Below are 24642 nucleotides of genomic sequence, written 5' to 3'. Positions count from 1 at the left end.
GTCTACCTTAATGTATCAAAAAATACATGAGTGACATACACAGAAACACAAAGAACTTGAAGTACTTTAAAAACCTAAATCCTTATTTTTGACTATCAAAATTCTTCTATCAACCATGTTGAATGAGATATCTGGTAGAATTAAAATTTTCACCATGTAATATCACGACATTCTACTTGACATCATATTCCTTCAACACACGTTTAAAGAAATTTTATCTTGTTTCCCTAAGTTCAACTTTCAGCAGTACACCAATAAGCACATACTTACTTCTCATTGATCCAAAAAAACAGACTGTTCTTCAAGGCAAAACATCCATCAACATTTGATACTTTTTCATTGAATTCAGTGATGCCCCCTTCATTATGGTGTCTTGTAATCAATTTATTGGATTGTTATATTTGTTCTTCAATATAGAGAGATTTGCTGGATTGAGAATCCAATAATTCAGTGCTTATGAATTCACAAATTTTCTCCCCTAATGCTTCATCAGTTTGTACATAAGATGTTCCAACATTGTCTTTGACGTCCATCTTCTCTTCAATAACTAAATCATCAATTACCACACTAAAATTTTGACACTTGCAATACAAATGTCAAGACAAATGCTATGACGTAATATGACAGGATGTTCTGGTGTAGAATGTCACAACATTTGTCCACACACATAACAGCAAAACCTGTTATGACAGCAAAACATGATGTTTCAACATCTTGTTCAATATAAGTTAAGAACCATGATTTAGCAAAATTATGCCAATACAAAAATCATGGAACTAATAATATCCCCTTTGACAAAGTTTGGCTAAAACAACCAAAGTACAGTATAGTCTTGGAGATACTATGCCCACATAGAGTAAGAAGTTGATTTTAACTATACAATACTATGTTATTAACGCTTCGTAGATGCATCTAGAAAGCAGAGACAAAATTAAAAATTCGCGTGGTGATTAAGAGATTCAGGGTTGGTCTATTGAAAAATTGTCTATAAAAATAATTTAAAAAAAAGAAGTAGATATAGTTGTTAGTTATTTTGGAAAGATGATTGTTACGTATTAATGTGAATCCGTCTCTTGCTTTTGAGTGGCTGAATTACAGTTAAACACTAGCTAACCAAACCAGTGGGTACTCATTACTGGTAATGTACTTTAATGACCGACTAACTAAAGAGTACTCGTTACTGGTAATGTACTTTAATGACCGACTAACTAAAGAGTACTCGTTACTGCTAATTGTGACCTAGGAAGATGGAGCGGCAGTGGAGTAGTGAATCTGCTGGGAATGTGATGGAGCGGCAGTGGAGTAGTGAATCTGCTGGAAATGTGATGTCTTCGTCTTCCCCATCACACTCACGTAATGGAGGACATGCTCGCTCATCTTCCCTCACCGGAATTTCCACCATTAAAAGAACTCAGAATGTTGCTGCTAAAGCCGCTGCTCAACGCCTCGCCCAAGTCATGGCTTCTCACACTGCCGATGACGACGATGACGATGACGATGATCTAGGATTTCGCTACAGTGCTCCTCCTCCTCTCGCTCTCTCCAGGAAATCCGCCACCACCACTACTCATACTCATAGATCTCCATCTCATAAGGTGCCATTCTTTTCCTTCCACTTCACATTTCAACTTCACATTTATCATTAACCAACTAACTAACATTTGCTCTGCTGCCAACTTAATTAGTTAACTCAGAACCGTCTAGAAGAACGGCCAGCAGTAGCATCTAATAATAGTAATAGACCACCGCTGAACCTCAGGATTCCACCTCCTGATCTGCCAATACACCCTTCCATTAATAACACTAAGCCCAAAGATAAAAGGTCATCTATCTCTCTCTCTCTCATACTTCTCTTTTCTTACACTAATTATTGCCTTTACAACTTGGATGTAAATTTTACAGATTTCCCTTTCATAATGGACCCATTCAACCAAACGATGCCTCCGCTCTTCGTGATGAGGTTCGTTTCTTTCTTCTGCCAAATATTCTATTCATGTTTCTAGTACAATATTATATAGTATATAAGACAAGTGTTTTTTATATATAATTTCTATCTTCAAAATTAACCCTAAATTCTGCAGCTCGATGTGCTTAGGGAAGAGAATCAAAGTATTTTTGACAAGGTAATGCAATCTTCTATGTTAATGTTTGTGAATGAACTAAGTTATAAGTACTCACCTATTTCTAAAATGCACAGCTTAGACTTGAGGAACAGAGATGCAAGGAAGCAGAGGCCAGAGTTAAGGAGCTTGAGAAACAGGTGCTTCCTTCGTTTCTTTTGCGAATCAGAAATTGATTTGTCCCCTTAATTTCTCTTGTTAGTTTCTTCACATAATAGACGGCACAAATTAAAAGTTATGGCTTCATATCTTTCTCTTTGTTACTCTTTGTATATATAGAGGTTACAATCTATACAGGTACGTAGATAATTATAGTTATATGAGAGTCAATCATATTTGATTTGATTCTGATTAATATTGATTAGGAGGAGCCTTTCTAAAATTGTAAATGATTAGGAGGTGTATTAGTTATCTCCCTTCATACCTAGGAACATGGATAGCACCTCTATACCTAGGAATATTCAAGACTCTTTCCAACATGGATAGCACTTGAGATATTACTATTCTATTTCTACCAAAAGAGAAGAAACAAGTTGGATGTAAGTGGATATTCTCTATCAAATATGCTGTTGATTGCAACATAAACATATGGTGTGGATTATAAAGAAACGTTCACTTTTGTGGCTAAACTCAATTGAGTTTGAGTCATCTTGTCTTTGGATGCAGATTTGGATTGATCACCACATCAATTAAACATACAAAACGCATTCTTGAATGGTGAACTAGAAGAGGAAGTATATATGCAAATCTCGATACGATTGGAATCACCCGACACCATAAACAAGTGTCTAAGCTCCAAAAATCTTTATATGGCCTCAAAATATCTCTGAGAGCCTAGTTTCCTAGCTGGTCCTAGTTATAAAAAAGGGTTCACTTAATGACTAACAGACCACACTATATTTGTCAAACATTCACCGGAAGGCAAGATCGCACTGTTTATTGTGTATGTTGATAGCATTCTCATTACTAGGGATGGCAATAAGCAAATTGAACACCTACAGTGGTTCTTTGCCAGAAAATTTGAAGTTAAAGATTTAGGAAATCTCAAGTACTTTTTGGGAATGGAAGTAGCTCGAACAAGGGACGGAATCTACATGTCCTAAAGGAATTATACCTTGGATCTACTACAAGATACTTGGGGTGCAAAGCACCCAACACAACAATAGTGGTAACTAAAGGAAGCAAATCCAAAGAAGAGAGCATTTATATCTAGAAAGACAAGTATCAATGCTTAATGGAAAAACTCATCTATTTGACACCCTCAGTCACATATAGAATTTGCAGTAAGTTTAGCTAGCCGCCATATGTCTAATCCCACAGAGGAAAATATAGCAGCAGTAAGGATGATCCTGCAGTATCTTAAAGGAACTTAAGGAAAAAGGATCTTTACTTCAAAATAAGTCCAGACAAAGGTTTTACAGGCTACTTGGATTCAAATTGGGTAGGATGGGAGTTAGAGCAAAACCCACACCAGGCTACAATTCATTTATATGGGAAAGCATGGTCACGACTCAAGGAATCTTCTGTGAGAGAATGTGACTAAAGAGGATGCTTGATCGATCTGTGTGACAATAAGTCTACAATCAGCATGGCAACAAACCTAGTTCAACAAGATAAAACAAAACATGTGGAGGTTGATAGACACTTCATAAAGGAGAAGTTTGATCAAGGCATCATTGCGGTTCACTATGTGCATCATGCCACCAAACACCTAACATCTTACCAAATTTACTAGATTGACAGGGAGTGTAGATGATTATAATTAAATGAGAATCAGTTAGACTTGGATATGATTTTGATTAATATTGATGTACAACTCTTAATGATTAAGAAGTGTATTGGTTTTTTCCTTTATTAGCCATAGTCATAATGAGGACAATATTTCCTCCTGATCCTTGGTATAAGAATTAGATACATGATCATAATTTGTTCGATTTATTTTTCCCCTATGTACTATTCAAATTATTCAAGTGAAAGAATTCACTTTCCTCAAGGTTATTATAATAAATAATTATAATTTGACCAGAACAAATGGATTTCTTATTTGTTTCGTCTATTCTAGAAACAAACTAGTAAATGTAATTAAGGAGGCCGGTTAATTCCCAATTCACATTTAATCATTAGCCGTGGGAATAGATTATGACCATTTATAGAGGTTATGACTAGGGATGGTAATGGGTAGGGTCTAGACATGGTATTATAGTATCCGTCCTCATACCGCAGTTTAAAAAAATTCCTGTACTCGAGCCCATACCAGCGTAACACCAATATTTATACCCGTATCCATACCTGTACCTGTTTACCCACATTTTTAATTAAAATATCAATCAATTGTAATTTATTATGTCATATAAATTTTTTAATAATATTTAAAAAAAAATTCAAGAATGTTATTGTTGAATTAAGAAATAAACAAACATTTTTATTAAAATGCGCACAAATTTAAAAGTGATGTATTTTATAAAATTGATAAGCATACATGTGTATATAATAATAAAAATATAAAAATATAAATATATATTATGCGGGTATGCGACGGAGTGGGTACTGAGGTACCCACATCCGAGTCCATACCGGCTTATTTTTGTGGGTAATTATCCGTGTCCATGCCCGTATCCATTTTGCGAATTTTTATTCTACCCATTGTGAGTAATTGTTTAATGTACCCGCTGAAATTGAGTATAATTGTCATCCCTAGCTATGACCTAGTCTACACGATGCCCAGATTAGACCAATTTTTTTATGAAAAAAGCTAAAGTTTTTATAAATTTATTTAATTAAAATGGCAGACGTCAGACAAAGGTATACCTTTTTAGTCTAATAGACCAACATTTCAAATTAAATATAAACAATTTTTTCATTGCTGTTATTATTATATATATTTTTTTAGTTTGTGTTAAACCATAAATTAGTAATTAGTAACATATTCAGTAACTTTAAACATCCTCCCACACTTGTTTTTCACATTTTTAAAGATATTATTATAAAATAGAATTTAAATAGGATGCTATATAAACTCAATAATTTAAAAGATTATGTTATATCTCAAAAATAGAACTTAATACAATTGACCCTTTAATTTGTTAATGTATTTATTTAAACATAAGTCAAATTATTTATATTAAAAAGAAAGATAAAATGATGTTTTGATTTTATTCCTCAGCTCTAGGCTGGTTTATATACTAAAAATATAATAATTATAATTAATTTTCTCTTTAATGGAGAATAAACGAAAACAATAAAATAAAAAAATAAAATATTTTCCAACATCCCCTCAAGTTAGTGCATAGATATTTATCTTGCCCAACTTTTCTATCAAATGCTCAGTCTTGCCAAACATTTGGTCAGGATATCCGCAGTTTGCTGACTTGAGGTTACAAAAGGGAGACATATGATTCCAGCATCTAATTTCTCCTTTATGAAGTGTCGATTAATCTCAATATGCTTGGTTCTGTCATGTTGAATTGGGTTTTGAGCTATGCTAATGGTAGCTTTAGTGTCAGAGTATAATTTCAATGGAAGCTCAATTTTCATCTTAAGTTCTTCTAGGACTCCAAGGATCTATAATCCTTCAAAATACCTTGAGACATAGCTCTAAACTCGGCTTCTGCACTACTTCTTGCTACAACTCCTTGTTTCTTGCTCCTCCATGTCACAAGATTACCCCAAACATATGTACAATATCCATAGTTTGATCTTCTATCTGTGATTGAACTTGCCCAATCAGCATCGACGAAGATAGGCACATTTCTTTCACTCGTTTTCTTAAAATGTAAGCCTTTTCCAGGATTTTCCTTCAAATATCTCAGTATCATATAGAATGCATCAAGATGTTCCTCGTAAGGAGAATGCATAAACTGACTTACTACACTAACTGAGAAAGCAATATAAGGTCGGATGTGTGACAAATAAATCAATTTCCCAACCAATCTTTGATATCTTCCAGTGTCAACAACAACATTGCCTTCTCCTCAAAGTTTAGCATTAAGAAATAAATTAGCCTGGTCTATCATATTTCCACCCCTATTTATCAGGTTTCAATATTGTTGTTTTGCAATATTTACCTGGATAGACTGGATTGTATCTTGGCTCTGTTCAGCTATTCTAATATAAAATCCTATGCTTCGAGAATGTGGCATCTGGCTCAATGTCACTGTTTCTGCCATTGGGATAGGAGTTTGGGTCTTGCTCCATTGTCCCTTATCTAACCAGGAAAAATAAAGAATAATGAAGGGTTTAAGACATTAAATTTGATTACATTATTTTTTAAACTTTTTTAATTAAAGGTTAAATATTACATTATATCTTATTTGAATTTTTTTGTAATGAAATAAATCGCTCAATTTATATCTTTTAACAATAATATTAATCTTAGTATTTTATATGATTAAAATAAATAAATATATATGCAGCAGTGTTGGTGTCTTCAATTTTTTACATTAGTAGTGTTGACGTGTCCGTATTGTATCAATGTGTCTATATCGGAGTCTGTGCTTCATAGCTTGAGTTAGACACTTGTATTTAGATATATGTTTTGCACTGGTGTGGTGAACTTCTGTTGCATATGCTGTTTTTAGGTCGCTTCCCTTGGAGAAGGAGTATCTTTGGAAGCTAAACTCTTGAGCAGGTGAGAAAATTAAAGTTAAACATGTTGCAAATGGTTGTTCCTTCCCTTGGCAGTATTTATGAACTCAATCTTATTACATTACAGAAAGGAAGCAGCATTACGTCAAAGAGAGGTAACATGGAAATTATCTTTTCCCTTTCTGCCAGCATTTATCACAGTAGATAATACCCTTATAACTGTAGCCGGCCAAAGAGATGTTTCGAAGAGAATACTATATTATATTATGAATAAGGGGTTCTTTTTATAGGAGAAAATGCTATCAGTGAACTCCTTAATTTCAAGAGAGATGTAAGAAAAATAAAATAAACATAAAGTTAAAATAATAAGAAAAAGAAATAATATATCATATTTCAACATGTTCAAATAAGCCCATTTATAATCCTACAAAATATTTTTCATATTCCCAAATTGTCGACCAGTCTAATTTTCGTACAAAAATTCACAAAAGACCTAGTATGTAATATTTTTTTATGACAATGCTTGTGTTTTCTAGGACAAGAATCCAGGGAGGACGATTGAAAATGGTAGATAATGAAATGACCTTTATTTTTTAGGATAACCAGAGTATTCCTCCATATCTACTAAACAACAACAACTCATTTTTTCTGAATCAGTGGACCAACCAAGAGAAGTTCCTTCTGCAATGCTGTTGCCTTGGTCATCCTTCATTTAGAGTCATAAAACAATTATTTTCTTCATTTTTTTAAAACTTTAGATATTGCGAGTCTTCGTTGTGAGGTGTGTCAGTTTGTTAAACATAGTTGTTTCTTTTTTCCGGTTAATAATGAAGTGAGTACTTTTTTGTTTTATTTAATTCATATTGATGTGTGAGGTCCATTGAATGTCCCAAGTATATCAGGTGCCTGGAGATTTGTAACTTTTATTGATCATTGCATTTGGGTCTCGGATCTACTTGTTAGAACAAAAATCCTAAGTTAGTTATGTGTTTTTCCACCTCTTCCCCATGGTAGTTTGATGTGAGTATTAAAAGAATTAGGTTCAATTATGTTAAAGATTACTTTAATCACCATCTTAATTCTTTCTGTCAAAAAAAAGGTATCATTCATGAGTCTTTTCCATGTTAAAACACCATAACAAAATTGAATTTCTTAGAGAAAAAACAGACACTTGTTAGACCAAATATGTGCTATGATATTCTAAAATAAGGTTCTTAAGAAATATTGGGGCTAGGCGGTTTTAACTGCGTCGTATCTTATAAATAGTTTACCTTTTAATTGTCCTTGTCTCCAAAACTCCTTTGAAAGTCTTACCTTTGGAAAAATTGAAATACTTTTTGAGAGTAACCACTTACTAGACACTTGTTAGGCAACCACTTAACCAATGAATTTGAGAGTAAGATCGTAGAAAAATTGAAATACTTTTTGGGAATTGAAGTTGTCCACTCTAAGAAAGGAATCTTCATATCTCAATTTGCTGATCTTCTACAAGAGGCTGACAAGACAACATGAAAGTTTGCAAATACACCAATGGATCCAATTGTAAAGTTGGAAAACACAAAAGAAAATATTGCGGTTGAAAAACTTATATACCTATCACATACTTTCATGGCTTCCAATCTTCTCATCCATGGTTTCTTCTTTATGTTTACTTATTTATTTATTTATTACCAGATGCTCCTAGGATCAGAGCTCTGTTACCAATATAGTTCTAGAATTTACGAGTAAGTGAGGAATAATATATCCTGAATACAACTTATATTATAATTAACAACACTCTAGTATGGCATTCTTTAGAGTTGGTTATGAGAACAAGGAGAGACCAATAACCCAACCTCTAAGAATTTGAGAGCCTAGTCTTTCCTTACCAACCAAACATTAAACAATCGAATGACTCCCTTTTCCCTTTCAGCCCATAGTAATTATTCTAACATCCTATAGGAGTTAAACGTGAGTAACCGTAATTACTGGACACAATGTTTAATAATAATACAGTAAATTGCCTACTAATTAATATTGCATAACTTCTGCTCCAATGCTAGTTTGATTTCTATGCTTCTTTCTGTCATAAGTTCTAGTGATAGATAGGAAGGCCTACTACTAACTACTGGAGTATCTTAAGCTAAGGGTAGTATAAGCCTCAAGACTGACATCTGTCAGCTTGAGTGTAATGTCAAACATGATATAGTAGGTCACCTGGTTACAACTATAAGTAACACAGGTGTATCAATTGTAACTAACTTTCCACAATTAATGAAAATCAGTTTTAACAGAAATATGAAAAACCTAACTAACTCTCCTCACAAATCTAACACTAACATTATGGTGTGGTTAAAATATGCTATCCAGTGAATGGAGATGGAACTATTTTTCAACAAAATAGATGGATGTGCTACTATTTCTTATTTTTCTCTTATTATGACAGTTTTATATTTCATAGGCCGCACTGAAAAATTCCAGAGAGTCAAAGGATGGGGTTGATAAGGAAATCACATCTCTACAGACAGAAGTTGAGGTGATTACATCAATTTTTAAAAATATTCTCAATACAAGCTAGTACCATTTATGTTTTAACCATCTCCTCTCAAATAGCATGCAAAAGTAGAGACTGAAGCCACAGTGAAACAGCTGAACGGAACTGAATCCGAAGTGAAAACTCTCCGATCAATGACGCAAAGAATGGTATTAACTCAGAAAGAAATGGTAGGTACTTCAGCAGTTAATGGAATCCAATGGTATTTGTAAGTTGTTTGTACTTCTCCTTATTATAAGCTATCTTCTTCTTCTTCTTAGGAGGAAGTTGTTCTTAAGAGGTGTTGGCTAGCTCGTTATTGGGGTTTAGCCACAAAATATGGTAAGCAACTGTCTGATTTAGCCCCATTCTTCTTCTTTAATGGCATCTCTTCCTGATATTACAGACAAGTCATTTTTATATCAATTGGTTCCATATTGTTAAGATATTGCCTTGATTTAGTTTCCTTTATTTCCATTATGTAGATATTTTGTTTCCAATTTTATGATATTAGCTCTTATTCTTATCCCTATAATTCAGGGATCTTGATTGTAAACTTTTGATTATAAATACACGAGGTGGGAGGGTTTAGTCTCTCAAGCAATTCAGTCATTTAATTCAAGACATGTGTTAATATCTTTTATTAGAACCTTAAACTTATTGTTGTGCATAGAAAAATAGAAAAGTAGGGATGACAATTGGACCCAAATCCAACAGGTACCTGCAAAAATAGAAAAGTAGAGATGACTGCCGCTTTGTTTTAGAATTTGGGTTGTGCCTAACTCCATCCCTTCAAAATCGGCTTGTAAGGTAAAAACTACCTTATAAACAAATATTTAGGCCATATCTCATATGATGTGGAACCTTTAACAAACGGAAATGGTCAAAAAGAGGTGGGGGATCATGTCTTCCATCAAGACTACCACAGGCACTTGACTAAATACAGATAAGGAAGGAAACCTTAATTTCCCTTAGGCTCATGCAATGACGCCACAATACCTTGTAGCATTACTAGCTGCACACTATCAGGGAGATACAATTCCAAAGCATGACACTTTACTGTGCCAAACGAGATATTTACATAGACTTAATTAAAACTAATTAAAATAAAATGCTTCCTTCCACACTTAAGATCAACTTAGACTTAGTAAATTCAAGCTTAAAAAGATTAGACAATTCTTATTTCTAAGAGTTACCATCATTAACATTGTAAAACTAATGAGTGTGGCTTGGTTGCATATTGGGATTTAGCTGTCAATAAACTAAGCTACAGTTGGTAGTTATTTATCTTCCTTTTTATTCTTGTGGTGGTTTGACTAAAGGTATCTGTTGGCAATATCGGAATACATTATCAAAGCTTTTAAGTATCAGTTTGCCTTAAAATCAAATGTATTATTGCATGCATATATATATATATATATATATATATATATATATATATATATATATATATATATATATATATATATATATATATATATATATATATATATATATATATATATATATATTGGTTGTATATCTAGTTTGAATTTGGCGGAGTTGCACAAGTGGAATAAATTCTAAGTTCACTTCCAGCTATCTTATATCTTGTGTAATATTTACCTTGGTTTACAGGTATCTGTGCAGATGTTGCAGTTTCAAAGTATGAACTTTGGTCATCCTTAGCTCCTCTTCCATTTGAGATTGTTGTTTCTGCAGGACAAAAGGCCAAGGAGGAATCCTGGGAAAAAGGCATGAACTAAAGATTTGGACTCTACAGTTCATTGTAGTTTGCCTGCACAGTAGAATATATCTCCGTTGTGTTATACTTTTATTATTCTATTACACAGGCCTGTGAGTTTTCAGTAGATAATTGTTATGACTTTTAAGCAGGCGATGATGCGACAGAGAAGAGGAGCAATCTTGTTCCAGACTTGAATGATCTTACTGGAGAAGGAAATATTGAAAGTATGCTTTCGGTTGAAATGGGACTAAAGGAGCTTGCTTCTTTAAAGGTGTTGTTCAAAGGCATTGTTGATTTTGTTTTTCTTCATGTTCATTTATAGCAAAAAATTTAGCCATAAGTTTTGTGTGATCTTGTTTAGATTTCATTGAATTTGCTATATACTTTTTCAGGATAGCAGAGTTGCCATACATAGGAAAAGCTAATCTCTATATATTATTTTTTATTTGTTTTCTAAGGTTGAGGATGCTATTGTGCAAGCATTAGCCCAACAACGGCGTCCAAGTCCAAATTCTGCTCGACAACTAGTATTAGGTATGCGCTCATGCTATGTCACTATTTTCTTTTTATTTTTGTTCTTCAAGCGTATATTAAACACAATTCATGCACATCACATAATACTAGATACCTGTCTCTTTATTCTGTTGAGGATTTATAACTTATAAGAGGGGTTTTATAAAATTTAAATCCTTTTACCGGAACAATTTCAATAAACAGATTTTAATTGAATAACTAAATACAAAAGACACACATCAGGTCGAACACTTTTGAAAATCTAGAAATATCTCTTAAAGCACGCTCTTCTATTTATCGAGAAAGAGATAAGCCACAGATCCTAAGAGTTATATTTTGGTTTCTATATGCTTTTTTATAAGCATTTTCTTCTACATGCTTTAAAACATGTTAGACTAAAATATATTTTATATGTACTAGTAACATTCTGATTCAGTACACTTTTGGATGTTACCAGATATTAAATCACCAGGGGATCCTAAGTTTATGGAAGCATTTGGTATGTTCTCCCCCACCTATTAGTTGCCCAAGTATCTGAGCAGTGTTCCTTTGTGCAAATAATGTTTTAATATTATTGTGTTTTTGTAGAGCTGAGTCCAGAGGAATCTGAGGATGTTCTTTTCAAGGAGGTATTTAGTTCTATTTCACTAATCATTCCATGCTCTTTATCAGTGTCAGCCTCTTTGAATGTCTGTATCTACCGTAGTTCACTTTTCTTTTGTAAGGCATGCTTTCCTCGATTCTAGATCACATGGTTTTTTGTTAATCATTTACCCCACTCTTCTATCCACTTAACCTGTTCATTGATATCTGTAAAGTCGATGGTCGCTCTCATTGAGAAGTATATTTGTATTACTGAAACATGTTTTCTATGTGGATTTACTCTCTGTCAGGCCTGGCTGACTTATTTTTGGAGAAGAGCCAAGGCTCATGGTATAGAGGAGGACGTCGCCAAAGAACGCCTTCTGTTTTGGATTGGTCGAAGTAGGCATTCACCTACGTCGCACGACGCCGTTGATGGTACTGTGTAATATTTTTATTTTAAACAATTACTCTGTGATTTATCAGCCCTATATTATGCTAATTAGTTGAGAAGAAAATGTTCAACTTAGGTGTTTCCATTAACATAAGAAAGAATAGGAGTTGAAGGAATGTTATTGAATCAAATGGAATAGTTTGTTACGAAGTGCGATAGACGATTACTTATTGCCTAAGCAAATCTTAAAAACTTACTAACCATCATAACTACCTCACATAAAAACTAAACTAACTTCTAACCAACAAAACAATAACTTGTTGCACAAGCAATTGACTTAAACCATGAGTTACTCACATACAACACCTAACTCATAGTTTTTAATGATTCCATTCCTAACAAAACCTTCAACTTACCAAACCTAGATTGCTTCAGAGGTTTAGCAAGGATATTTGCAAGATGTGTTTTCCATCCAGTTAACTATATGGGTTTTCAAATTTCAGTGGAGCAAGGGCTTTTGGAGTTGCGGAAATTGGGGATTGAACATAGACTTTGGGAAGGATCCAGAAAAGAAGTTGACGAGGAGGACTTGAGTATTGCACCGAAGATTGTGGTTGAGACATTTTCCATGTCCACAGTATGAATTGTGAATTTCATTTTTCCTTGTGGAAACCATTACACTGTTCAAGTGAGGTTAATCACACAGACTGCAACTCTTGGTAACTGTTCTAATAGCTGAATTGATTTTAGAAAGTGATGAAATGCTAGCTCTTTGGAGAATGTTTTTCCTCTTGGAATAGCACAAATAATAGTAGTTGATAAACCTATTAAAATAATTGTTCATCAAAAGGGAAAAGTTTTGCTGTTAGTTGGAAAAGCGCAAGTTTGTTTTTAAAATAATGTAGGATGCACTTAATCTTCATATAATTTTTTTCAATACACCTCAGAGGTTTCCTTCCATCTTGCATCAGCTGGAAACCTCTAAAGCAAATTTCACTTTTATAAAATTATAACTTCACTTTTCACTTTTTTATATGTGTGATTTGAATAGTTATAATTTTATTATTTTCAAAAATTTTAAAGTTTAAATAATTTTCAAGTTTAAAACACATATTTTATCAAGAAAAAAGTGATTTGTTAAATTACATTTTATTATAAGATTTAACTTAGGATTGATAAAGTATATATATAATATACTTATGATAAATATACTCATTGCATCTGGAAGGATAAATATACTTATGATGTAAGTTGGTAGCCTCGAACACATATTTGATCATAACCTCTTTTCTAGCTCTACATAACAAACGACCTCTCCAAGAGTTGATTCTCTTCCATATTACCAATGTATGCAAATTTAACGAACATCGTGTATTTTATGTTGTATAACACATGAAAATCTTCTAAAATACCAATGTATGCAAGTTTAACGAACTTCGTGACATTTATGCAGTATAGCACAAGAAAATCTTCATAAATACGAAAGTTTACAAGTTTAACGAAATTCGTGACTTTTATGTAATATAGCATAAGAAAATCTTCAAAAAGAATTTTTTTTTGTAAGTTTAAATAACTTCGTGACTTTTATATAGAATAACACATGAAAAACTTTCAAAATACCAATGTATGCAAGTTTAACAAACTTCGTGTATGTTTTGAAGTATTTCTCACGAAAATCTTCCAAATACTAAAGTTTGTAAGTTTAACGAACTTCATGACATTTATGTTCTATAGCAACGAAAATCTTCCAAAAGACCAAATTTTGCAAGTAACAAACTTCGTGACTTTTATGTAGCATAGCACACAAAATCTTCCAAAATACCAATGTATGCAAGTTTAACGAACTTCGTGACTTTAATGTTGTATTACACACAAAAATCTTCCAAAATACCAAAATTTACAAGTTTAACGAACTTCGTGACTTTTATGTAGTATAGCTCACGGAAATCTTCAAAAGGATCAAATTATGAAATTTTAACGAACTTCGTGACTTTTACATAGTATAGTACACAAAAATATTCCAAAAGACTAACTTTTGCAAATTTAACAAACTTCGTGACTTTTATGTAGTATAGCACACGAAAATCAACCAAAATACCAATGTATGCAAGTTCAACGAACTTCTTGACTTTTATGTAGTATAGCACACGAAAATCTTCCAAAATACCAACGTATACATGTTTAACGAATTTCGTGACTTTTATTTAGCATAGCACACGAAAATCTTAAAAAATACAAAAATTTACAAGTTTAACGAACTTCGTGACTTTTATGTAGTATAGCACACGAAAATCTTCCAAAATACCAAAATTTGTAAGTTTAACAAACTTCACGACTTTTATGTAGTGTAGCAGTAGAAAATCTTCCAAAATACCAATGTATGCAAGTTTAACGAACTTTGTGACTTTAATATAGCATAGCACACGAGAATCTTCCAAATTACAAAAATTTGCAAGTTTAACGAACTTTGTGACTATTATGAAGTATAGCTCACGAAATCTTCCAAAATACCAAAATTTGCAAGTTTAAAAAGCTTCGTGACTTTTATGTAGTGTAGCACACAAAAATCTTCCAAAGACCAAAATTTTGCAAGTTTAACAAACTTCGTGATTTTTATGTAATATATAGCACATAGAAATCTTCTAAAATACCATTGTATGCAAGTTTAATGAACTTTGTGACTTAAATGTAGTATAGCAGACGAAAATCTTCCAAAATACCAATGTATGAAAGTATAATGAACTTCATGACTTTTATGTAGTATAGCACACAAAAATATTTCAAAATACCAAAGTTTGCAAGTTTAACGAACTACGACATGAAAATCTTCATAAATACCAAAGATTTCAAATTTAACGAGTTTCGTGACTTTTATGTAGTATAACACACGAAAATCTTTCAAAATTCCAAATTTTGCAAGTTTAATGAACTTCGCAACTTTTATGTAGTAGCACACGAAAATCTTCCATAAACCAAATTTTGCAAGTTTAACGAACTTCGTGACTTTTATGTAGTAAAGCACACAAAAATCTTCCAAAAGACCAAACTTTGCAAGTTTAACAAACTTCGTGACTTTTAAGTAGTATAGCACAAGAAAATCTTCCAAAATACCTATGTATACAAGTTTAACGAACTTCGTGACTTTTATGTAGCATAGCACACGAAAATCTCCAAAATTACAAAATTTTGCAAGTTTAACGAATTTTGTGACTTTTATGTAGAACTCAAAAACTTTGCACAAAAATATCTTCCAAAAGACCAAAATTTGAAAGTTTACCAAACTTTGTGAATTTTATGTAGTATAGCACACAAAAATCTTTCAAAATACCAATTTATACATGTTTAACGAATTTTGTGACTTTTATGTAGCGTAGAACTCAAAAATCTTAAAAAATACAAAAATTTGCAAGTTTAACGAACTTCGTGACTTTTATGTAGTATAGCACACAAAAATCTTCCAAAATACCGATGTATGCAAGTTTAATGAACTTTGTGTCTTTAATGTAGCATAGCACACGAGAATCTCCCACATTACACAAATTTGCAAGTTTAACGAACTTGCAAAACTATTATGAAGTATAGCTCACGGAATCTTTCAAAATACAAAAATTTACAAGTTTAACAAACTTCGTGACTTTTATGTAGTGTAGCACACAAAAATCTTCCAAAGACCAAATTTAGCAAGTTTAACAAACTTTGTGGATTTTACGTAGTATATAGCACACATAAATCTTCTAAAATACCATTGTATGCAAGTTTAACGATCTTTGTGACTTAAATGTAGTATAGCACCCGGAAATTTGAAAAATTACCAATGTATATAAGTTTAATGAACTTCGTGACTTTTATGTAGTATAGCACACAAAAATATTTCAAAATACCAAAGTCTGCAAGTTTAATGAACTTCGTGACATTTATGTAGTATAGCACACAAAAATATTTCAAAATACCAAAGTCTGCAAGTTTAATGAACTTCGTGACATTTATGTAGTATAGCACATGAAAATCTTCATAAATACCAAAGATTTCAAATTTAACGAAGTTCGTGACTTTTATGTAGTATAGCACAAGGAAATCTTCCAAAATATTAAAATTTGCAAGTTTAACGAATTTCGTGACTTTTATGTAGTATAGCACACAAAAATCTTCCAAAAGACAAAACTTTGCAAGTTTAACAAACTTCGTGACTTTTATGTAGTATAGCACAAGAAAATCTGCCAAAATACCTATGTATACAAGTTTAACGAACTTCGTGACTATTATGTAGCATAGCACACAAATATCTCCCAAATTACAAAATTTTGTAAGTTTAACGAATTTTGTGACTATTATGAACTATAACTCACGAAATCTTCCAAAATACCAAAATTTGCATGTTTCACAAACTTCGTGACTTTTATGTAACACACGGAAATGATCCAAAATACCAATGTATGCAAGTTTAACGAACTTCTTGACTTTTATGTAGTATAGCACACCCAAATCTTTCAAAAGACCCAATTTAACAAATTTCGTAACTTTTTTGTAGTATATAGCATACAAAAATCTTCGAAAAGACTAAATTTTGCAAGTTTAACAAACTTTGTGACATTTATGTAGTATAGCACACGAAAATCTTCCAAAATACCAATGTATGCTAGTTAAAGAACTTCGTGACTTTTATGTAGTATAGCACACAAAAATCTTCCAAAAGACCAAACTTTACAAGTTTAACAAACTTCGTGACTTTTATGTAGTATAGCACACGAAAGTCTTCCAAAATGCCAATTTATACATGTTTAACGAATTTCGTGACTTTTATATAGCATAGCACACGAAAATTTGAAAAAATACAAAAATTTGCAAGTTTAACGAACTTCGTGACTTTTATGTAGTATAGCACACGAAAATCTTCCAAAATACCAAAATTTGCAAGTTTAGCAAACTTTGTGAATTTTATGTAGTGTAGCATAAGAAAATCTTCAAAAATACTAATGTATGCAAGTTTAACGAACTTTGTGACTATTATGAAGTATAGCTCACGAAATCTTCCAAAATACCAAAATTTGCAAGTTTAACAAACTTCGTGACTTTTATGTAGTGTAACACACAGAAATCTTCCAAAGACTAAATTTTGCAAGTTTAACAAACTTCGTGACTTTTACATATTATATAGCACACATAAATCTTCTAAAATACCATTGTATACAAGTTTAACAAACTTTGTGACTTAAATGTAGTATAGCACACGAAAGTCTTCTAAAATACCAATGTATGCAAGTTTAATGAACTTCGCGACTTTTATGTAGTATAGCACACAAAAATATTCCAAAATACCAAAGTTTGCAAGTTTAACGAACTTCGTGACATTTATGTAGTATAGCACATGAAAGTCTTCATAAATACCAAAGATTTCAAATTTAACGAATTTCGTGACTTTATTTAGTATATCACACGAAAATCTTCCAAAATTCCAAAATTTGCAAGTTTAATGAACTTCGCGTTATTTATGTAGTAGCACATGAAAATCTTCCAAAATACCAAAATTTGACTGTTATACGAACTTCATGACTTTTATGTGGTATAGCTACGAAAATTTTCCAAAATACCAATGTATTCAAGTTTCGTGTGTTTTATGTACTATAGCACACAAAAATCTTCCAAAATACCAATGTATGCAAGTTTACTAAACTTCGTGACTTTAATGTAGTATAACACACAAACATTTCCAAAATACTAAAATTTGCAAGTTTAAATTCGTGACATTTGTGAAGTATAGCACATGAAAATCTTCAAAAATACTAAAGATTGCAAATTTAACGAATTTCTTGACTTATATGTAGTATAGCACATGAAAATCTTCCAAAATACCAGATTTTGCATGTTAAACGAACTTTGTGACTTTTATGTAGTATAACACACGTAAATCTTCAAAAGGACCAAATTTTGAAGGTTTAACGAACTTCATGACTTTTATGTAGTATAACATACAAAGAACTTCCAAAAACCAAAATTTGCAAGTTTAACAAACTTCGTGACTTTTAAGTAGTATAGCACACAAAAATCTTCAAAAAAACCAGTTTTTGAATGTTCAACGAACTTCGTGTCTTTTAGTTAGTTTAGCATACAAAAATTTTCCAAAATACAAAAATTTTAAAGTTAAACGAACTTCGTAACTTTTAAGTAGTATAGCATACCAAAATCTTCAAAAGGACCAAACTTGTAAAGTTTAACGAACTTCGTGACTATTATATAATATAACACACGAAAATATTCCAAAAACCTAATTTTGCATGTTTAACAAACTTCGTGACTTTTAAGTAGTATAGCACAAGAAAATTTTCCATAAAACCAATTTTTGAAAGTTTAACGAACTTCATGACTTTTAGGTAGTATAGCACACGAAAATCTTCAAAATATTAAAATTGCAAGTTTAACGAACTCTGTGACTTTTATGTAGCAGCACATGAAAATCTTCAAAAAGACCAAATTTTGCCAATTTAACAAATTTCGTAACTTTTTTGTAGTATATAGCACACAAAAATCTTCGAAAAGACAAAATTTTGCAAGTATAACAAACTTCGTGATATTTATGTAGTATAGCACACGAAAATCTTCCAAAATACCAATGTATGCTAGTTTAAAGAACTTCGTGACTTTTATGTAGTATAGCACACGAAAATCATCAAAAATATTAAAATTTGCAAGTTTAACGAACTTCGTGACTTTTATGTAGTATAGCACACAAAAATCTTCCAAAAGACCAAACTTTGCAAGTTTAACAAACTTCGTGACTTTTATGTAGTATAGCACAAGAAAATCTTCCAAAATACCTATGTATACAAGTTTAACGAACTTCATGACTTTTATGTAGCATAGCACACGAATATCTCTCAAATTAAAATTTTTTGCAAGTTTGACGAATTTTGTGACTATTATGAACTATAGCTTACGAAATCTTCCAAAATACCAAAATTTGTAAGTTTAACAAACTTCGTGACTTTTATGTAGTATAGCACACAAAAATCTTCCAAAGACCAAAATTTGCAAGTTTAACGAACTTCGTGACTTTTACGTAGTATATAGCATATGAAAATCTTCCAAAAGACCAAAATTTGAAAGTTTACCAAACTTCATGACTTTTATGTAGTATAGCACACGAAAATCTTCCAAAATACCAATTTATACATGTTTAACAAATTTCGGTACTTTTATGTAGCATCGCACACGGAAATCTTAAAAAATACAAAAATTTGCAAGTTTAACGAACTTTGTGACTCTTGTGTAGTATAGCACACGAAAATCTTTTAAAATACCAAAAATTGCAAGTTTAACAAACTTCGTGACTTTTAAGTACCGTAGCATAATAAAATCTTCCAAAATACCAATGTATGCAATTTTAACGAACTTTGTGACTTTAATGTAGCATAGCACACGAAAATCTCCTAAATTACAAAAATTTGCAAGTTTAAAGAGCTTTGTGACTATTTTGAAGTATAGCTCACGAAATCTTCCAAAATACACAAATTTTCAAGTTTAACAAAATTCGTGACTTTTATGTAGTGTAGCACACAGATATTTTCCAAAAACTAAATTTTGCAAGTTTAACAAAGTTCTTGACTTTTAAATAGTATATAGCACACATAAATCTTCTGAAATACTATTGTATGCAAGTTTAACGAACTTTATGACTTAAATGTAGTATAGCACACGAAAATGTTACAAAATACCAATGTATGCAAGTTTAATGAACTTCGTGTCTTTTATGTAGTATAGCATTGTTTACGGTGATTTCTGGTAAACAACCGCTAGTCCTCCAAACTATAAAATATACTTTGGTTACTCGCAGGATCGACTAGATTGATCCTAGGACATAGTCAAACAATTGTCTTTCGATCTGATTTGATTCATGCTTGTTTGTTCTGACTTCAAGAAAACTTGTGTGTGATTTTATATTCAATATTCACTTAATCAAAATAACACTTGTTATACACGTGAGTATGACTTTCGACAAAGAAGTATAAATAAAGCGTATAAACTGCAGAAATGTAAAGTGCAAGAATGTAACGTGCAAGAATGTAAAGTGCGTCGAGATAAAAGTTGAACGAAATAAAAGAAGTGCAGGAATGTAAATAACAGAAAGTAAACGAAAGCAGTAATAATGAAAAGATACTTGAATAAAGAAAGATACAAATGTATTAAAATGGTGTTGGTGTCATACGTACATTTCTCAGCGATCTCGTTCTCTAAACACTTGATACTTGAGTGGTTTGTGAGTGATTTGTACAAAATGAACACACGGAATCCTAACATTAAGACCCTTATTTATACTAATTTCGACCCTAACGGTCCTACACTAATCTGATGCCACGTTGCCCACAAGAATCCTTGGGATGCCATCTGTCTTTGTGCAGTTACACAAACTACTTCGAAATTCAAATCCTCCCGCCTGAATCCTCTTTCGACGCGTGGCAACATGATCAAAACCGAGAATGCCACGAAAACACGTTCAGCCTCAGTACCTTACGTATTTCGCAAAAGGTTTAAGTCTTCAAAGATAATCCTCTTCGAATTAGCTCCAAGTCTAACCATCTTTACTCCAACTCAAACAAACATTCTCGAAACATGGCCATCAGTAGCCATCTTTAATCTCAGAAATGGTCATCAGTAACCATCTTCCTTCGAATTCTAACTCTTCAAAGGATATTCTTTCTAAACGAAATCTTCAGCTAACAAATTGCCCCCAATAAATGCCTGTTTCGAAAAACAAGAGAAATAGGCGTTTCTTGTCATGATGAGATTTCGTTTTACTCACTTCTTAGAGTTCAAAGACAACTGACTAACGTCATAATCATTTATGACTCCACTTTCAAAACGTCTTGTCATTTTCAAAGATGTCTTTTCAGAACTTACATTCCCACGTTCTGGCATTACTTCATGATCATTACTCCTATATACTAGGAATAAGGCTAATAATTATTCGACCGCCGTTGGATTAAATTAACGCCTGCCGCGTGTCTTTTGACTTTTACCCAAAATATTTGAAAGAGTTTCCGTTAAACCTTTAAATACTTGAACTTCTACCCTCGCATAACTTCCACTTCTATTTTCTTTACCCTCAACACAGAAAAGAAAAATTCTCTTTGGCCTCGCTTAACCTATTTCTCAAATCAAATTTACTCATGGCGTCTTCTTCAAATGCTCTTCAACCCATTTAGAAACTTCAAAATCCTACACAGATAAAGAATCAAGCACATATTCCAGACCCAAATGATGTAGAGGCGCACGCTATCTACGCTTCTCAGGTAATCATCCCTTTTGAACTTTCTGGAAAAACTCATGCTTTCATGGGTCCTTTACCAGGAGGAAACAACCCCTTTTTGAGTAAATTCTTCCCTGCTTATTATAAGACTAGACCTTTAGTTAGCAAGAATAAGATAGATGAAGAAGGTCATCCAGTCTTAGCTGATCCTGATAACACAACAGAAACCTCAACTGAAACTTCTTTGGTTTTAGAGAAAATTAGGTTAAACTATGTAACCAATTTTGTGAAAGTCTTTAGGTCAATCCCTTTAGCAAAATATCCTGAACTGTATCACTCTTGGTTAGCAAAGGTGTAAAAACAAAAGGCTTCTTTCTGGAAACAATTAGGGATTTATGACCTAATCCAGTTATCCAAAACAAGCCTAGAATATAACCAAACCATGTTAGTAGCGTCAGTTTATTTCTGGGATACTTCTCATAATACTTTCCACCTTCCATGTGGAATGGTTACCCCTACCCTTTTCGATGTAGCTGCCATAACAGGGCTTCGACCAACTGGGAAAACCTTCGACCCCAATTTCATGGATACTGACACCATCAATTTTAATGAAGCAACAGTCACCTATACTGCCTTCATTCAACAATACCACAACGAAACGAACCCAGACGTCTCAGATGAAGAACATATAGCATTTCTAGCACTCTGGCTTTCGAGATGCGTCTTTTGCTCTAGGTCCATACAACTAGCAAAGAGATACCTTTGCATGGCTAACCAGCTAAATGCTGGGAAAAAGTTAAACCTAAGCCAGTTAATTCTAGGATTTCTCTACGAGAATCTTGGTGAAGCAACAGACCTTGTTAAGAACTACAAAACAGGATCTCTTCTTTTTGCTGGTCCTTTCTGGTTGTTGCAACTATGGCTTAATGCCACTTTCGAGGCTCACCTCCCATATAAAAGTGTTGTGGATGAAGAAAGTGCAGCTATAAAGAATCAAACAGTAGAAGGAACTAGATTAGCTTACCTAACTCCAAAGGAAGAAACTGGCAAACTTCGTGAAACCTTCTTGGCATACATAATGATGTTTGCCAAACGTTATCAATTCACTCCCTCGATGGCTCCATTCGTACAACGTAAGGTGGGTCCCGAATGGTTTACTCGAGAATTTCCAGCAACTTCTGTTGATCATCAAGCTGAATCCATGGCTATCTGGGAAGCCTTCCTCACCCCAAAGTTGTTATATCACCGACTTCGATCTTCGAAAAGTCACTGCTGCCTCCTTTGTTATCAACCAAATCTAGTTTCGAGACAATTTGGGTTGATTCAACTGAAACCAAAGTGCTTGTATGACAAAAGGAATCACATGTGTCTACTCACTTCGCATCTGGTAGAAGATGAATATGAGTCAAAAATCTCCAAATATGTTGGCATCACCACTTTGTTTCCAGTTTCTTTCGAACCTGCTTTTTACTCTACCATAGATTTTCATCAATGGTGGACAGAATATTATTCTACGCAAATCTTCGATGCCGAAAGCCTTACTCGGGAACTAACTGAAGCTTTTGCTGATGTGCAGGAGAACCAAATCTTCATAAACCAAATTTTGCAAGTTTAACGAACTTCATGACTTTTAGGTAGTAGCACACGAAAATCTTCCAAAATACAAAAATTTGACTATTATACGAACTTCTTGACTTTTATGTGGTATTGCAGACGAAAATCTTCCAAAATACTAATGTATGCATGTTTAACGAACTTCGTGACTTTTATGTACTATAGCACACAAAAATCTTCCAAAATACCAATGTATGCAAGTTTAACGAACTTCGTGACTTTTATGTAGTATAGCACACAAAAATCTTCCAAAAGACCAAACTTTGCAAGTTTAACAAACTTCGTGACTTTTATGTAGTATAGCACACAAAAATCTTCCAAAAGACCAAACTTTGAAAGTTTAACAAAGTTCGTGACTTTTATGTAGTATAGCACAAGAAAATCTTCCAAAAGACCAAACTTTGCAAGTTTAACAAACTTCGTGACTTTTATGTAGTATAGCACAAGAAAATCTTCCAAAAAACCAGTTTTTGAAAGTTTAACAAACTTCGGGACTTTTAGTTAGTTTAGCACACGAAAATCTTCCAAGATACCAAAATTTGAAAGCTAAACGAACTTCGTGACTTTTAAGTAGTATAGCATACGAAAATCTTCAAAAAAAGGACCAAACTTGTAAAGTTTAACGAACTTCGTGACTTTTATATAATATAGCACACGAAATTATTCCAAAAACCAAATTTTGCATGTTTAACAAACTTCGTGACTTTTAAGTAGTATAACACAAGAAAATATTCCAAAAACCAATTTTTGGAAGTTTTACGAACTTCATGACTTTTATGTAGTATAGCATACGGAAATCTTACAAAATAATAAAAATTTCAAGTTTAACGAACTCTGTGACTTTTATGTAGTAGCACATGAAAATCTTCAAAAAGACCAAATTTTGCCAATTTAACAAATTTCATAACTTTTTTGTAGTATATAGAACACAAAAATCTTCGAAAAGACTAAATTTTGCAAGTTTAACAAACTTTGTGACATTTATGTAGTTTAGCACACTATAATCTTCCAAAATACCAATGTATGCGAGTTTAAAGAACTTCACGACTTTCATGTAGTATAGCACACGAAAATCATCAAAAATATTAAAATTTGCAAGTTTAACGAACTTCGTGACTATTATGTAGTATAGCACACAAAAATCTTCCAAAAGACCAAACTTTGCAAGTTTAACAAACTTCGTGACTTTTATGTAGTATAGCACAAGAAAATCTTCCAAAATACCTATGTATACAAGTTTAACGAACTTCGTGACTTTTTTGTAGCATAGCACACGAATATCTCCCAAATTACAAAATTTTTGCAAGTTTAACGAATTTTGTGACTATTATGAACTATAGCTTACGAAATCTACCA

General features: G+C 32.6%; 1 protein-coding gene across 1 annotated transcript; it reads left to right on the top strand.

Annotated features, from left to right (window-relative positions):
- Nucleotides 1–1119: 1119 nt before the first annotated feature.
- Nucleotides 1120–13315, top strand: LOC131648889 (coiled-coil domain-containing protein SCD2-like). Its single transcript, XM_058918620.1, has 18 exons — nt 1120–1138; nt 1244–1595; nt 1686–1822; nt 1903–1960; nt 2082–2123; nt 2198–2260; nt 6698–6747; nt 6832–6859; nt 9145–9219; nt 9297–9407; nt 9498–9558; nt 10834–10950; nt 11092–11213; nt 11401–11476; nt 11913–11954; nt 12044–12084; nt 12349–12475; nt 12935–13315. Exons 2-18 carry the CDS (start codon nt 1248–1250, stop codon nt 13072–13074), a joined length of 1638 nt encoding a protein of 545 aa, XP_058774603.1. The 5' UTR covers nt 1120–1138; nt 1244–1247; the 3' UTR covers nt 13075–13315.
- The last annotated feature ends 11327 nt before the right edge of the window (nt 13316–24642 follow it).

Source organism: Vicia villosa, linkage group LG2 (genome assembly GCF_029867415.1).
Source record: "Vicia villosa cultivar HV-30 ecotype Madison, WI linkage group LG2, Vvil1.0, whole genome shotgun sequence".
Classification (NCBI taxonomy): domain Eukaryota; kingdom Viridiplantae; phylum Streptophyta; class Magnoliopsida; order Fabales; family Fabaceae; genus Vicia; species Vicia villosa.
Note: the sequence above shows the minus strand (reverse complement) of the source record. Positions and strands in the feature narration are given on the sequence as shown.